The sequence below is a fragment of the Mugil cephalus genome, chromosome 10, assembly GCF_022458985.1.
Source record: "Mugil cephalus isolate CIBA_MC_2020 chromosome 10, CIBA_Mcephalus_1.1, whole genome shotgun sequence".
Classification (NCBI taxonomy): domain Eukaryota; kingdom Metazoa; phylum Chordata; class Actinopteri; order Mugiliformes; family Mugilidae; genus Mugil; species Mugil cephalus.
The window spans coordinates 114,245-127,263 of NC_061779.1; the positions used below are offsets into that span (position 1 = coordinate 114,245).

Sequence of the window (13,019 nt, forward strand, 5' to 3'; positions counted from 1 at the left end):
GAGGAAGAGAGTCACCGCCCACAGAGAATTTACTCTCACTGCCTTCAGCCAGTCCTGTGTGGAGCCCCAGGTGCAGAGAGGACTGAACCATCAGATTCATTTGTCCTGTTACTACAGCATCCAAACAGCTGATGGCCAGAGGTCAGAGGTCAGGTGATGCTGTTGACACCTGAGCCTCTGCTGGTCTCCACCTGATCCTAGAGCCTGGGAGACATAAATGAATCTGAACTGATCTAATCTGCTTTATTCTACTTTTATTCTTTATCGCCCTGTGCAAACGCCCACAAGGATCTTGTGTTGATGATGTCAGAGTCTGAGTCTCCAGCTCATCCCAAACTTTCTCTCTGGGTTCAGGTCTGGACTCTGGTCTGGTCTCATGCTCCCTGAACCTCTTTCTCTATTTGAGCCCCATGAATCCTGGTGGATGGAAGAACCTGCTCCTTCAGTGTATTCAGGGAGTCAGCTGACCTCATCCTCTGAACCTGGACCTGAACCTCTCCATAGATGTTTCCTCTGCTTGATGCAGCCAATGATTTGACCCTTCTCCGCCAGACTAACATCTTCTCCTCCACCAGACTAACATCTTCTCCTCCACCAGACTAACATCTCCTCCACCAGACTAACATCTTCTCCTCCACCAGACTAACATCTTCTCCTCCAGACTAACATCTTCTCCTCCAGACTAACATCTCCTCCTCCAGACTAACATCTCCTCCAGACTAACATCTCCTCCACCAGACTAACATCTTCTCCTCCACCAGACTAACATCTCCTGTGTCTTTACACATGGTTGTTGGGGAAATGAGAAGCTCCTCATTGCATCAGTTGGTCTTAAATGACTTGTTGAACTAATGATCCACCAGGAGGCGCTGGACTATGAGCTCAGCTTTTGTTGTTGTTTGTTTTGGCCAGACTGTGTATTTCAAAACCAGACCATTAATTCACCTTGCACATATGACACATTTCGATGTGTATGTTATTATTATTATTATTATTATATAATATTATATTATATTATATTATATGATATTATATTATATTATATTATATTATATTATATTATATTATATTATATTATATACTGTGTAGTTACAATAACACTACCGCCATATCATCAGTCCTACTGCCATCATCTTGCCACTGCACCTTATCTCCCCATGTAACTTGTATCTTGTGTTTTTTAAGTGTTCTTGTCCTATTCTCTATCTATCTATCTATCTATCTATCTATCTATCTATCTATCTATCTATCTATCTATCTATCTATCTATCTGTCTATCTATCTATCTATCTATCTATCTATCTAATTGATTCATTTATCTGCTGCAGGATGAACTGAACGGTGTTAATTTGACTAAATTAAAAATTGTTTTTAATCTGCTGTTCAATTTTTCATCGGTGACATCAGGGATCGATTAGCAGGGACTGGTGATAGCTGCTCCACTGCTTCTGTCTATTTAACAACAGCTGTGGAGCGTGTGCCGTTAGCCTTTAGCATTAAGCTTTTTTTTTTTTACTGTTATTTTTTAGCTCTTTAGCTCATTATCGGTGCGGTGCTTGTAGTTTTAATAGTGGCTCATTAGTCGCGTATTAGTCGATCAAAGATGACCGACTCGGTGAAGCTCTCCAAGAACGTGCTGCGCATGAAGGTCCGTGAGTTAGCAGTCGCATGCTAGTTAGCACCTAGCTAGCTCCAGAAAACTAGAACTCCGTTCATAAAAAGGACGATTTAGAGTTTCCTGCTTCACAAAAAGAGAGAAACTGAAGAACCGAAGTCAAATCAAAGTGGTTCATGTCGGGACGGAACCGGGACTGAATTCGGGTTTAAACGGATCCAGTTAACGACGTCTCACTGAATTATACCGAGTTAAATGAAGGAGATCATTTACAGAACCGTTTAAACATTAGTTCACATCAGATCATTTTATTAAAACACTCGATTCTCTTTTCACTTAAAAGAAGAAAATGTTTATTTGCAGGTTGATGCTTAATGTTGATCAGCTGTTTATCGGTTAATCGACTAATTAGTCACTTTTATAGCTGATTCTGTTAAAGCTCAAGTCCTAATTGTTTAAGAATTAGCGATGAATTATTGCTGGATGAGATACTTTACTGAGTCCTAATTATCGCTGGACGAGCTGATGGATGTTTGTCTCCTGGTCTGAGTCCAGTTCATGCAGCGAGGTCTGGACGCTGAGACCCGGAAGCAGCTGGAGGAGGACGAGAGGAGGATCATCAGTGATGAGCATTGGTTCCTGGACCTGCCAGAGCTCACGGCCAAAGAGTAGGTTCACTGCAAAACTATATTATTACATGTGTTGTCCAGAATGAATGTACTAGTAACAGCACCGTGATTCATAGGATTTACATGTGAATTCAACAAATACATCTCATCTTTAAGGTGTACGAACTGTATGAAAAGTGAAAACCCTGTTAAATTCTATGATGCATGGTTTAAAGGGGAATAATGTTCATGTTTTCATTTTCTTTCTCATTTTTATTGTTGATTATTTGTCCTTCTACTTAATTTATTTCAATCTCTAATCTTCTTGTCTCATGACCAGTGATTGACCTCTTCTGCTTTTTTGTATAAACATGGCACAAAGCTAAAGAGTAAGAGCTCAGTCACACCAGACTCCATTCATAAATCTGACCTTTTAACATGATCCGTTCCTGTTTAGTTTCATCTTTAATCAGATCATTCTCCCTCAGTTTCTCATCAAACACACAGAGATGCTGTGAATGTTAAATGAGAGTTTTTTTGACTGGAGTCTGGTCTGAAAGATGAAATTTATTTAATAAATGTATCTGATTGGTTGTTTTAATATTCATGTTTTCCAGGAATCTGATTTTAGAAGAAAAGAGTTTTGTTCCATGTGAAGACTTGTTTTACGGTCGAATGTCCTTCAGAGGTTTTAATCCAGAAGTGGAGGTTTGTCTCCGTTTCTCTTGTTGTTCACATTCATCTCTGGATCAACGTCCATCAGTTTATGAATTATGTTTATTTTAGTTTGGAACCTTTAATTTGGTTAATTTTAACTGATGTTTACAACCAAACCCTTTCACAAGTCATGTTTTCTGTATTGTTTTTCTAGTTTTAATCTGTTCTTTGTGCTGCAGCCTCTAGCTTTCTGCTCGGTTACCATGGTAACGGTTGTCACCATGGTCTGTGGTGTCCTGGTCTTATTCCCATTTATGAAAGGAATAGAATAAAAACACCCAGACTGGACCCTGAGGAACACCACACATTAAATTAGAATGGATCTGATGTTTAACATTAAAAAGACCCATGAACATGTTTAATGTGTAAAGATGAAGTTTTGGGTCGAGGCTGCAGGTACGAGTGAAGAGCGACGGTAATGTTTCCTCTGTTGGTTGTAGAAACTCATGGCTCTGATGAATCCAAAGACTGAGGAGGAGGACAGAGACGACGACACGAGTCGGATGCAAACAGACGTCACCGATGAAGAAATGGCTCGAAGGTACCGACGCAGACTGAGAATCCGACGCTTCCTGGTTCTGTCTCTGAGTTTCTGTTCTGGTGTTTTCAGGTACGAGAGTTTAGTCGGAAGCATGAAGAAGAAGTTTGCAAAGAAGCGCGAGAGGACGACGATGGACGAGGACGACGTGAATCAAAACGTCACGGAGACGAAGAGAAGTTTTATGAAGCCGCAGGACTGAAGCGACGAAGCGTCACAGCAGCTGGATGTTATACATCCTGGTTTTATACGGATCAATGTACAGGTCCCTGGTTCACCTTTAATATTTGGACACATGGGGACAAAATAGAGACAGTCTTTATTCTAAGCTAACAGCTAGCTTCATACGTAAAGACATGAGGAATAAGTGTGAAGCTAAAAAGACGTCCTGAGCTCATTGTTTCATTTCCACGAAATAAATCAGGCCGTGATTTAAAGCCATTGTTGTTCTGAGTGATTATTAAATCGATTCCTCCTCCTCCTCATCAGAGTCCAAAAAACCAGAAAAACCACAACACGTTCAAGTCCACTACAGGTCTTTCCAGACTCATGATGGACCAACGTCCTCTGAGACGCGTCCTTCTGGTAATTAATGATTTAATGACGATGAACAGGAAGTTCTAACACACACCACTCCAGTGACAAATAGGGCTTTTATTTTGAAGGAGCGGCTGGTGGGAGGGGGGTCACCTACAGTAACATGTGCACAGACAACAAGGCCGGCCAATCAGAGCAGAGCAGGAAGGCTGGCCAATCAGAGCAGGAGGGGGAGGAGTTACAGGAGCAAGAGGAGGAGTTCAGGCAAAGTTCTTCTTCAGGAAGTTGATGAGGCCGTTGGTGGAGGAGTCGTGGGACGTGACCTCGGAGTCGTCCTGAAGCTCCGGCTCAATCTTCTTAGCGAGTTGCTTCCCCAGCTCCACCCTGAGGTCAGAGGACAACACAGGTCAACACAGGTCAACACAGGTCAACACAGGTCGACAACGACAACGACACGCGTGACGCGTGAGTGTGGAGGTGAACTCACCCCCACTGGTCGTAGCTGTTGATGTTCCACATGACGCCCTGAACGAAGATCTTGTGTTCGTACATGGCTGAAAAACATGTTGGCACGCGGTTAGCACGCGGTTAGCACATGGTTAGCACATGGTTAGCACATGGTTAGCACAGGCCTCTGTCCTCCTGATGATGCAACGTTGAGACGTGTCACATGACGCGAGTCGTCCACTCACCAACCAAAGATCCCAGGATGAACGGAGTCAGCTTCTTGAAGACGATGGAGTTACTGGGCTTGTTCCCCTCAAACACCTGGAGGAGCAGAGGAGGTGGCGTCAGTCTGGGGGGGGGTAATATTAGTAGGAGGAGGAGGAGGAAGAGGAGCAGGCGTTACCTTGTGAGGCAGCAGCTCCTCCAGTGCGCCTCCTTTTAGTCCTCCTGCCTCCAGCTCCTTTCGCGCCTCCTCCTTCGTCTTCCCCTTCATCAGAGCTTCAGTCTGAGCCAGGAAGTTAGCCACCAGGATCTAAGACAGGGACAGAGGGACGGGGGACAGGAAGTTAGCCACCAGGATCTAAGACAGGGGGACAGAGGGACGGGGGACAGGAAGTTAGCCACCAGGATCTAAGACAGGGACAGAGGGACGGGGGACAGGAAGTTAGCCACCAGGATCTAAGACAGGGACAGAGGGACGGGGGACAGGAAGTTAGCCACCAGGATCTAAGACAGGGGGACAGGGGGACAGAGAGACGGGGGACAGGAAGTTAGCCACCAGGATCTAAGACAGGGACAGAGGGACGGGGGACAGGAAGTTAGCCACCAGGATCTAAGACAGGGGGACAGAGAGACGGGGGACAGGAAGTTAGCCACCAGGATCTAAGACAGGGACAGAGGGACGGGGGACAGGAAGTTAGCCACCAGGATCTAAGACAGGGGGACAGAGGGACGGGGGACAGGAAGTTAGCCACCAGGATCTAAGACAGGGACAGAGGGACGGGGGACAGGAAGTTAGCCACCAGGATCTAAGACAGGGACAGAGGGACGGGGGACAGGAAGTTAGCCACCAGGATCTAAGACAGGGACAGAGGGACGGGGGACAGGAAGTTAGCCACCAGGATCTAAGACAGGGGGACAGAGGGAAGCGGGGGACAGGAAGTTAGCCACCAGGATCTACGACAGGGGGACAGAGGGACGGGGGACAGGAAGTTAGCCACCAGGATCTACGACAGGGGGACAGAGGGACGGGGGACAGGAAGTTAGCCACCAGGATCTACGACAGGGGGACAGAGGGACGGGGGACAGGAAGTTAGCCACCAGGATCTAAGACAGGGACAGAGGGACAGAGGGACGGGGGACAGGAAGTTAGCCACCAGGATCTAAGACGGGGACGGAGGGACGGGGGACAGGAAGTTAGCCACCAGGATCTAAGACAGGGACAGAGGGACAGAAGGACGGGGGGCGTTACCTTGTGGTGCAGGTTGTTTCTGATTGGATGCTGAGACTGAGCAGGAATGAGGAAGTCAGCAGGAATCAGACGAGTCCCTGAGGAGGACATGATGGACATTAGAGAGGACATGATGGACATTAGAGAGGACATGATGGACATCAGCGCCATCCCCGTCCGTCCCAGAGACCTTGGTGGACCAGCTGGTAGAAGGCATGCTGTCCATTGGTCCCTGGTTCTCCCCAGACTATTGGTCCCGTGTTGTAGTCCACTCTGCTGCCGTCCTTGGTGACGGACTTCCCGTTGGACTCCATGTCCCCCTACAGAGACAGAGAAGGAGACAGAGTTGACTGGGTGGTGATGAGGTGACCAGCCGTCTCCGGTGTCCGTCCCCTGGGGCATGTCCTACCTGCTGGAAGTAGGCGGCGAAGCGGTGCAGGTACTGGTCGTACGGGAGGAGGACATGTGTCTCCGCCTGGAAGAAGTTCACGTACCAGACACCCAGGACACCCAGGAGGACGGGGACATTCTGGTCCAGAGGAGCACTGCGGAAGTGGTTGTCCTGCAGAGAGGACAGATAATTAGTAATGAGTTAGTAACTGATTCCTTTTGTCTCTGAGAGGAAATGAGTGTGTCCTCTACCATCCAGTGAGCTCCGGACAGAAGCTGCTCAAAGTTCTCAAAGCCTGAAACAAACGAACATTTATATCAGATTCATCACCTTATTATTATCAATATTCATCCTATAACGTATTAATAATAATAATATTAATAATATTAATATTCAGGCGTGAGGCGCGGTACCTATGTGCAGGGCGATGGACAGACCGATGGCCGACCACAGAGAGTAACGACCTCCGACCCACTGAGGACAAACAGGAAGTCAGACAGAGCCCGTTAGCTAAAGCTAATGCTAATGCTAATGCTAATGCTAAAGCTAAGGAAGCAGACCAGACTCAGACTTACGTCCCAGAACTCGAACATGTTCTCAGTGTCGATGCCGAAGTCCTTGACTTTGGGCTGTAGAGAAAACAGGAAACATGAAGTTTGACAGAGAACCAGGAACTAAACATCTGGTTCCTGGTTCCTGGTTCCTCGTGAGACGTGAGACGTGAGACACATCACGTGTCTGGATCATGTTAGAATTCATTCAGAATAAACCAAGATGAGAAAGCAGGAAAACTTTAGATTGGTTTAGTTAAAAATAAAAAGGCTCGTTTTTGGACAAAGTTTCAATGTTTTCATTCTTTAAGCACCGGCTCCGTTTCAGAAGATAAAACCTGGACCAGATCCAGACCTGCTGATACTGGACCTCCCTGGTACTGAACCTTCTTTCCTTAAGCACCAGCTCCGGTATCAGATAAAACCTGAACCCAGATGTAGGAACTCACCGCGTTGGTGGAAAGAGCCACGAAGTGTTTAGCCACGGCAGATTTCTGTGGAGGACAGAAGAACGTGAACCCTCAGACTGAACCAGGCTGTAATCAGAGTACTGAGCACCTGTAATCAGATTACTCCACGTGTACTCACATCTCCAGCCGTCTGCAGGAACCAGTCTCTGGCCGACTCCGCGTTGGTGATGGTCTCCTGAGTGGTGAATGTCTGCAAACAACAAACACAGCCTGGGGCATCAGTATCCGCAGCAGCTGGAGTTAGACTGGAGTTAGACTGGAGTTAGACTGGAGTTAGACTGGAGTTAGACTGGAGTTAGACCAGGGTTAGACCAGGGTTAGACCAGGGTTAGACTGGAGTTAGACTGGAGTTAGACTGGAGTTAGACTGGAGTTAGACTGGAGATAGACTGGAGATAGACCAGGGTTAGACTGGGGCTGACTAGGGTTAGACTGGAGTTAGACTGGGGCTGACTAGGGTTAGACTGGAGTTAGACTGGAGATAGACTAGGGTTAGACTGGAGTTAGACTGGAGTTAGACTGGAGTTAGACCAGGGTTAGACCAGGGTTAGACCGGAGTTAGACTGGAGTTAGACTGGAGTTAGACCAGGGTTAGACCAGGGTTAGACTGGAGTTAGACTGGAGTTAGACTGGAGATAGACCAGGGTTAGACTGGGGCTGACTAGGGTTAGACTGGAGTTAGACTGGAGTTAGACCGGAGTTAGACCGGAGTTAGACCGGAGTTAGACTGGAGATAGACCAGGGTTAGACTGGGGCTGACTAGGGTTAGACTGGAGTTAGACTGGAGATAGACTGGAGATAGACTGGAGATAGACCAGGGTTAGACCAGGGTTAGACTGGAGATAGACTGGAGATAGACCAGGGTTAGACTGGGGCTGACTAGGGTTAGACTGGAGTTAGACTAGGGTTAGACTGGGGCTGACTAGGGTTAGACTGGAGTTAGACTAGGGTTAGACTGGAGTTAGACTGGAGTTAGACTGGAGATAGACTGGAGATAGACTGGAGATAGACTGGAGTTAGACTGGAGTTAGACTGGAGTTAGACTAGGGTTAGACTAGGGTTAGACTGGAGTTAGACTGGAGTTAGACTGGAGATAGACTGGAGATAGACTAGGGTTAGACTAGGGTTAGACTAGGGTTAGACTAGGGTTAGACTGGAGTTAGACTGGAGTTAGACTGGAGTTAGACTGGAGTTAGACTGGAGTTAGACTAGGGTTAGACTAGGGTTAGACTAGGGTTAGACTGGAGTTAGACTGGAGTTAGACTGAAGTTAGACCAGGGTTAGACTGGAGTTAGACTGGAGTTAGACTAGGGTTAGACTAGGGTTAGACTGGAGTTAGACTGGAGTTAGACTGAAGTTAGACTGAAGTTAGACCAGGGTTAGACTGGAGTTAGACTGGACCTTGGAGGCGATGATGAACAAGGTGGTCTCAGGGTCCAGCTGAGCCAAGGTCTTGGCCATGTGAGTCCCGTCGATGTTGGACACGAACCAGACCTTCGGTCCTCCGGTTGAGTACGGCTTCAGAGCCTCGGTCACCATCAGAGGTCCCTGAACGCACCACAACAACACTCAGTAATCAGTGATGAATGTCCCATGAGTCCAGACCCAGAACCAGACCCAGAACCAGAACCAGACCCAGACCCAGACCCAGACTCACCAGGTCTGAACCGCCGATGCCGATGTTCACTACGTCCGTGATGCTTTTCCCACTGAAGCCTTTCCAGTCGCCGCTGCGAACTTTCTGCAAACACAGACAAAGCAGTGACATGAGGATTCCCTGGACCAGAATCAGGACCGGGACCAGGCCCGGGACCAACCTCTAACCCAATCCTGAACCCTCGGAAGGCCAAGGACAAGCTCACCTGACAGAACGCCTTCATCTTGTCCAGGACCCGGTTGACCTCGGGCATCACGTCTTTCCCGTCCACGAGTATCGGGGAGTTGGATCGGTTCCTGAGAGCGACGTGGAGCACGGCCCGGCCCTGCAAGACCACAGTCCCTGAAACAGCCCCTCAAACTACACGTTGTTGCGTTGCACTACGTGTTGCATTCAAGTGCATTGCGTTGTGTGTAGTGTTGCATAGTGTCGTGTTGCGTTGTGTTGCATTGCATGTTGTGCAGTGTTGTGTAGTGTTGCGTGGTGCATTCAGGTGCGTTAGCTGCACAGGAATGCGTTCAGGTACCTCTGTGAAGTTGATCTTCTCCCCAGAGAACATGCGGTCCCGCGCCTCCTCCACGCCCCTGGACTTGGCCTGAGGAGAAACAGCTGTTATCTGGGATCTGGAGGAACGTGGCTCAAACCAGATCTGAACAGGAAGTGGTTTCGAGTCGTTGGTTTCCTTCGTGTCAACATTGAATTTCAGGACAAAGACGTTCGGTTTCAACATCACATGGTGAAATGTTGCAGTGGTGAAATGTTTGTTCATCGTCTCCGAGCGATAACACACGGCAGCAGCTCACACACTGTTCACCTGAGACTAGACCCGAGACCAGGGACCAGACCTGAGACCAGACCCGGGACCAGACCCGAGACCAGGACCAGACCAGGGACCAGACCTGAGACCAGACCAGGGACCAGACCTGGGACCAGACCCGAGACCAGGACCAGACCAGCGACCAGACCTGAGACCAGACCCGGGACCAGACCCGAGACCAGGGACCAGGCCTGAGACCAGACCCGGGACCAGACCCGAGACCAGGGACCAGGCCTGAGACCAGACCCGGGACCAGACCCGAGACCAGGACCAGACCAGGGACCAGACCTGAGACCAGACCAGGGACCAGACCTGGGACCAGGCCTGAGACCAGACCCGGGACCAGACCCGAGACCAGGACCAGACCAGGGACCAGACCTGAGACCAGACCAGGGACCAGACCTGGGACCAGGCCTGAGACCAGACCCGAGACCAGACCCGAGACCAGACCCGAGACCAGGGACCAGACCTGAGACCAGACCTGAGACCAGACCAGGGACCAGACCCGAGACCAGGACCAGACCAGGGACCATACCTGGGACCAGACCTGGGACCAGGCCTGAGACCAGACCCGAGACCAGACCCGAGACCAGACCCGAGACTAGACCCGAGACTAGACCCGAGACCAGGGACCAGACCAGGGACCAGACCAGGGACCAGACCTGAGACCAGACCTGAGACCAGACCCGGGACCAGACCCGAGACCAGGACCAGACCAGGGACCAGGCCTGAGACCAGACCCGAGACCAGGGACCAGACCCGAGACCAGACCTGGGACCAGACCCGAGACCAGGGACCAGACCTGAGACCAGACCCGGGACCAGAAACATACCATAGCGAGCAGCTGCGCCAGGACGTCCTGGTTGATGAGGTTCTTGGAGAAGTCGAGGAGGATTTCACCATCATCCGTCTGCAGAACGGTGCTGAGGACACAGAGTTAATTTTATTAAACTTTATTAAACTTGAATAAACTTTATTTAACTACATTATGCTACATTATACATTATATTAAACTTTATTAAACTACATTTAAATTTCACGTCCACAAACACGAAGAACATTAATTTGAATAAATGTTGGTTTAAATGTGAAATAAAAAATGAGAAGAGAAAACTAATGAAAACAAATTAAATTCAGGTTCAATCTGAACTGAGACATAATTGATTCTGATGAATCGAGGGGGGGGGGGGTACTTAGACCCAGACCCAGGGGGACTACGTAGACCCAGACCCGGGGGGGACTACGTAGACCCAGACCCAGACCCAGACCCAGACCCGGGGGGGACTACTTAGACCCAGACCCAGGGGGACTACGTAGACCCAGACCCAGACCCGGGGGGGACTACTTAGACCCAGACCCAGGGGGACTACGTAGACCCAGACCCGGGGGGGACTACGTAGACCCAGACCCAGGGGGGACTACGTAGACCCAGACCCAGACCCGGGGGGGACTACGTAGACCCAGACCCGGGGGGGACTACGTAGACCCAGACCCGGGGGGGACTACGTAGACCCAGACCCAGGGGGGACTACGTAGACCCAGACCCAGACCCAGGGGGACTACGTAGACCCAGACCCGGGGGGGACTATGTAGACCCAGACCCAGACCCAGACCCAGGGGGACTACGTAGACCCAGACCCGGGGGGGACTACGTAGACCCAGACCTGGGGGGGACTACTTAGACCCAGACCCAGACCCGGGGGGGACTACGTAGACCCAGACCCAGACCCGGGGGGGACTACGTAGACCCAGACCCAGACCCGGGGGGGACTACGTAGACCCAGACCCGGGGGGGACTACGTAGACCTGCTTCTCGCCCTCTTTGCGGCCTGATTCATCCTCTCCTGCGCTGCGTCCATTATCGGACACCAGGTCCAACAGGTCGTTACAAGCGGATCAATACTGACCTATTTAGCATTAGCATTAGCATCTGACAATAAAACGAATTATTCCCGCGACGGGTCAAACACACGAGGAGGCAGCTCTGATGGGACACGAAGAAAACATCGGATTTAAACATTAACAGCAGCTAAAGAGGAGCTAAAGATGAGCTAAGGAGCTAACGGGACTAGCTTTACCTGCGGAGGACAAGTTAACTTGTGACAGCTTTAGTTAATTTGGGTGATAAAATATATTTATGATGCGGGGAAGAAATGACCAAGGACCTGTCAGTATTAACCCCCCCACCCCCCCCCCCCCCCCCCCCCCCCCCCCCCCCCCCCCCCCCCCCCCCAAATCCCAGGTACTGGTTCTGGACCAGGTTTATCTCAGGACCTGTTACCAGAAACAGGGACATTCAGGACATTTATAATTTTTACTCTACTAATTACAGACATTGGCCATTCACACGGATTAAGATCACAGAAGACTTCCGACATTAGTCCGGATTAAACTGGTCCTTGTTAGAACTGGACTTTCATCACAGTCCAGAGTTTACAAACCAGCACATCTAAACTAGAGGAGGGTCCGTCCGATAATGGACCCCGTGACATTAGCACGCTGCTAGCTGCTAGCTTAGAACGGCTAGCCGGAGGCTGGGGAGGCGTCGCCGCGTTTAACGGCCCCGCGACGGGAGAGGACAAGTCTGGAGCCCCGGGGACCGAGGAGGGAGGACGGAGACAGACATGACCTTGAGCCTGTCCCGGGGAGGAGGAGGAGGAGGAGGAGGAGGAGGAGGAGGAGGAGGTTCTACCATGATGAATCTAACATGCTAAGGTCATGTCTCGTCTCTCTTCTTCTTCCCCTGTACCTCCTCCTCTACTTCCTCCTCCGCCGCACCTCCTCCCTCCTCCTTCTCGCACCTCCTCCCTCCTCCTCCTCTCACCTGAACTTGCTGAATCGCTCCTTGTCTCCCTCGAACATCTCCCGCATGTTCAGGTTCGAGCCCTGGGCCTTGAACCACTGATGCAGCTTCTGGAAGTTGGGGTCGGCGGTGAGAGCCATGGCGGCGGCAGGTCCTGGTCCTGGAGGAGCTGGAGGAGCTGGGGGGTCCTGGTCCTGGTCCTGGTCCTGGTCCTGGAGGAGCTTTTGGTCCTGATTAGTGCTGGGTCTCGGTCCTGTGGACTGACTGACTGACAGCAGCGAGGAGGAGGAGGAAGAGGAAGAAACCCAGGAGGCGGAGCTGCTGGTCAGACCGTTTGGACCAATCACAGCAGAGGCCACGCCCCATCACGTAGAGCGGGAGCGCATGGGGGGAGATTGGTGCCGCAGCTTGTCACGTAG

The 13,019-nt window shown here is 50.1% G+C and overlaps 2 protein-coding genes across 2 annotated transcripts; one reads left to right on the top strand and one right to left on the bottom strand.

The window, feature by feature from the left end:
- Positions 1 to 1,430: 1,430 nt before the first annotated feature.
- On the top strand, positions 1,431 to 3,919 carry mphosph6 (M-phase phosphoprotein 6). The gene is made up of 5 exons (XM_047596508.1): positions 1,431 to 1,648; positions 2,171 to 2,283; positions 2,841 to 2,931; positions 3,381 to 3,481; positions 3,551 to 3,919. The coding sequence occupies exons 1-5, from the start codon at positions 1,604 to 1,606 to the stop codon at positions 3,678 to 3,680; spliced, it is 480 nt and encodes a 159-aa protein (XP_047452464.1). The 5' UTR covers positions 1,431 to 1,603; the 3' UTR covers positions 3,681 to 3,919.
- A 193-nt stretch (positions 3,920 to 4,112) lies between these two features.
- Positions 4,113 to 12,874, bottom strand: gpia (glucose-6-phosphate isomerase a). The gene is made up of 18 exons (XM_047596507.1): positions 12,622 to 12,874; positions 10,630 to 10,720; positions 9,507 to 9,575; positions 9,186 to 9,305; positions 8,981 to 9,064; positions 8,725 to 8,871; positions 7,443 to 7,514; positions 7,304 to 7,348; positions 6,879 to 6,932; positions 6,717 to 6,777; positions 6,555 to 6,598; positions 6,322 to 6,474; positions 6,103 to 6,232; positions 5,934 to 6,010; positions 4,866 to 4,994; positions 4,708 to 4,783; positions 4,503 to 4,569; positions 4,113 to 4,399 (listed from the first exon to the last, which is right to left on the bottom strand). The coding sequence occupies exons 1-18, from the start codon at positions 12,738 to 12,740 to the stop codon at positions 4,276 to 4,278; spliced, it is 1,662 nt and encodes a 553-aa protein (XP_047452463.1). The 5' UTR covers positions 12,741 to 12,874; the 3' UTR covers positions 4,113 to 4,275.
- Between the last annotated feature and the right edge of the window lie 145 nt (positions 12,875 to 13,019).

What these genes read in the sequence shown, in the direction of transcription:
- gpia (XM_047596507.1), bottom strand. Translation starts at nt 12,740, where the DNA reads ATGGCTCTCACCGCCGACCCCAACTTCCAGAAGCTGCATCAGTGGTTC. An exon ending in AGATGAAGGCGTTCTGTCAG is followed by an intron (nt 9,065 to 9,185) that starts GTGAGCTTGTCC and finishes CTGTGTTTGCAG; the next exon opens with AAAGTTCGCAGCGGCGACTG. An exon ending in ACATGTTCGAGTTCTGGGAC is followed by an intron (nt 6,778 to 6,878) that starts GTAAGTCTGAGT and finishes GTTTGTCCTCAG; the next exon opens with TGGGTCGGAGGTCGTTACTC.
- mphosph6 (XM_047596508.1), top strand. Translation starts at nt 1,604, where the DNA reads ATGACCGACTCGGTGAAGCTCTCCAAGAACGTGCTGCGCATGAAG. An exon ending in AGAACGTGCTGCGCATGAAG is followed by an intron (nt 1,649 to 2,170) that starts GTCCGTGAGTTA and finishes GTCTGAGTCCAG; the next exon opens with TTCATGCAGCGAGGTCTGGA. An exon ending in CCAGAGCTCACGGCCAAAGA is followed by an intron (nt 2,284 to 2,840) that starts GTAGGTTCACTG and finishes CATGTTTTCCAG; the next exon opens with GAATCTGATTTTAGAAGAAA.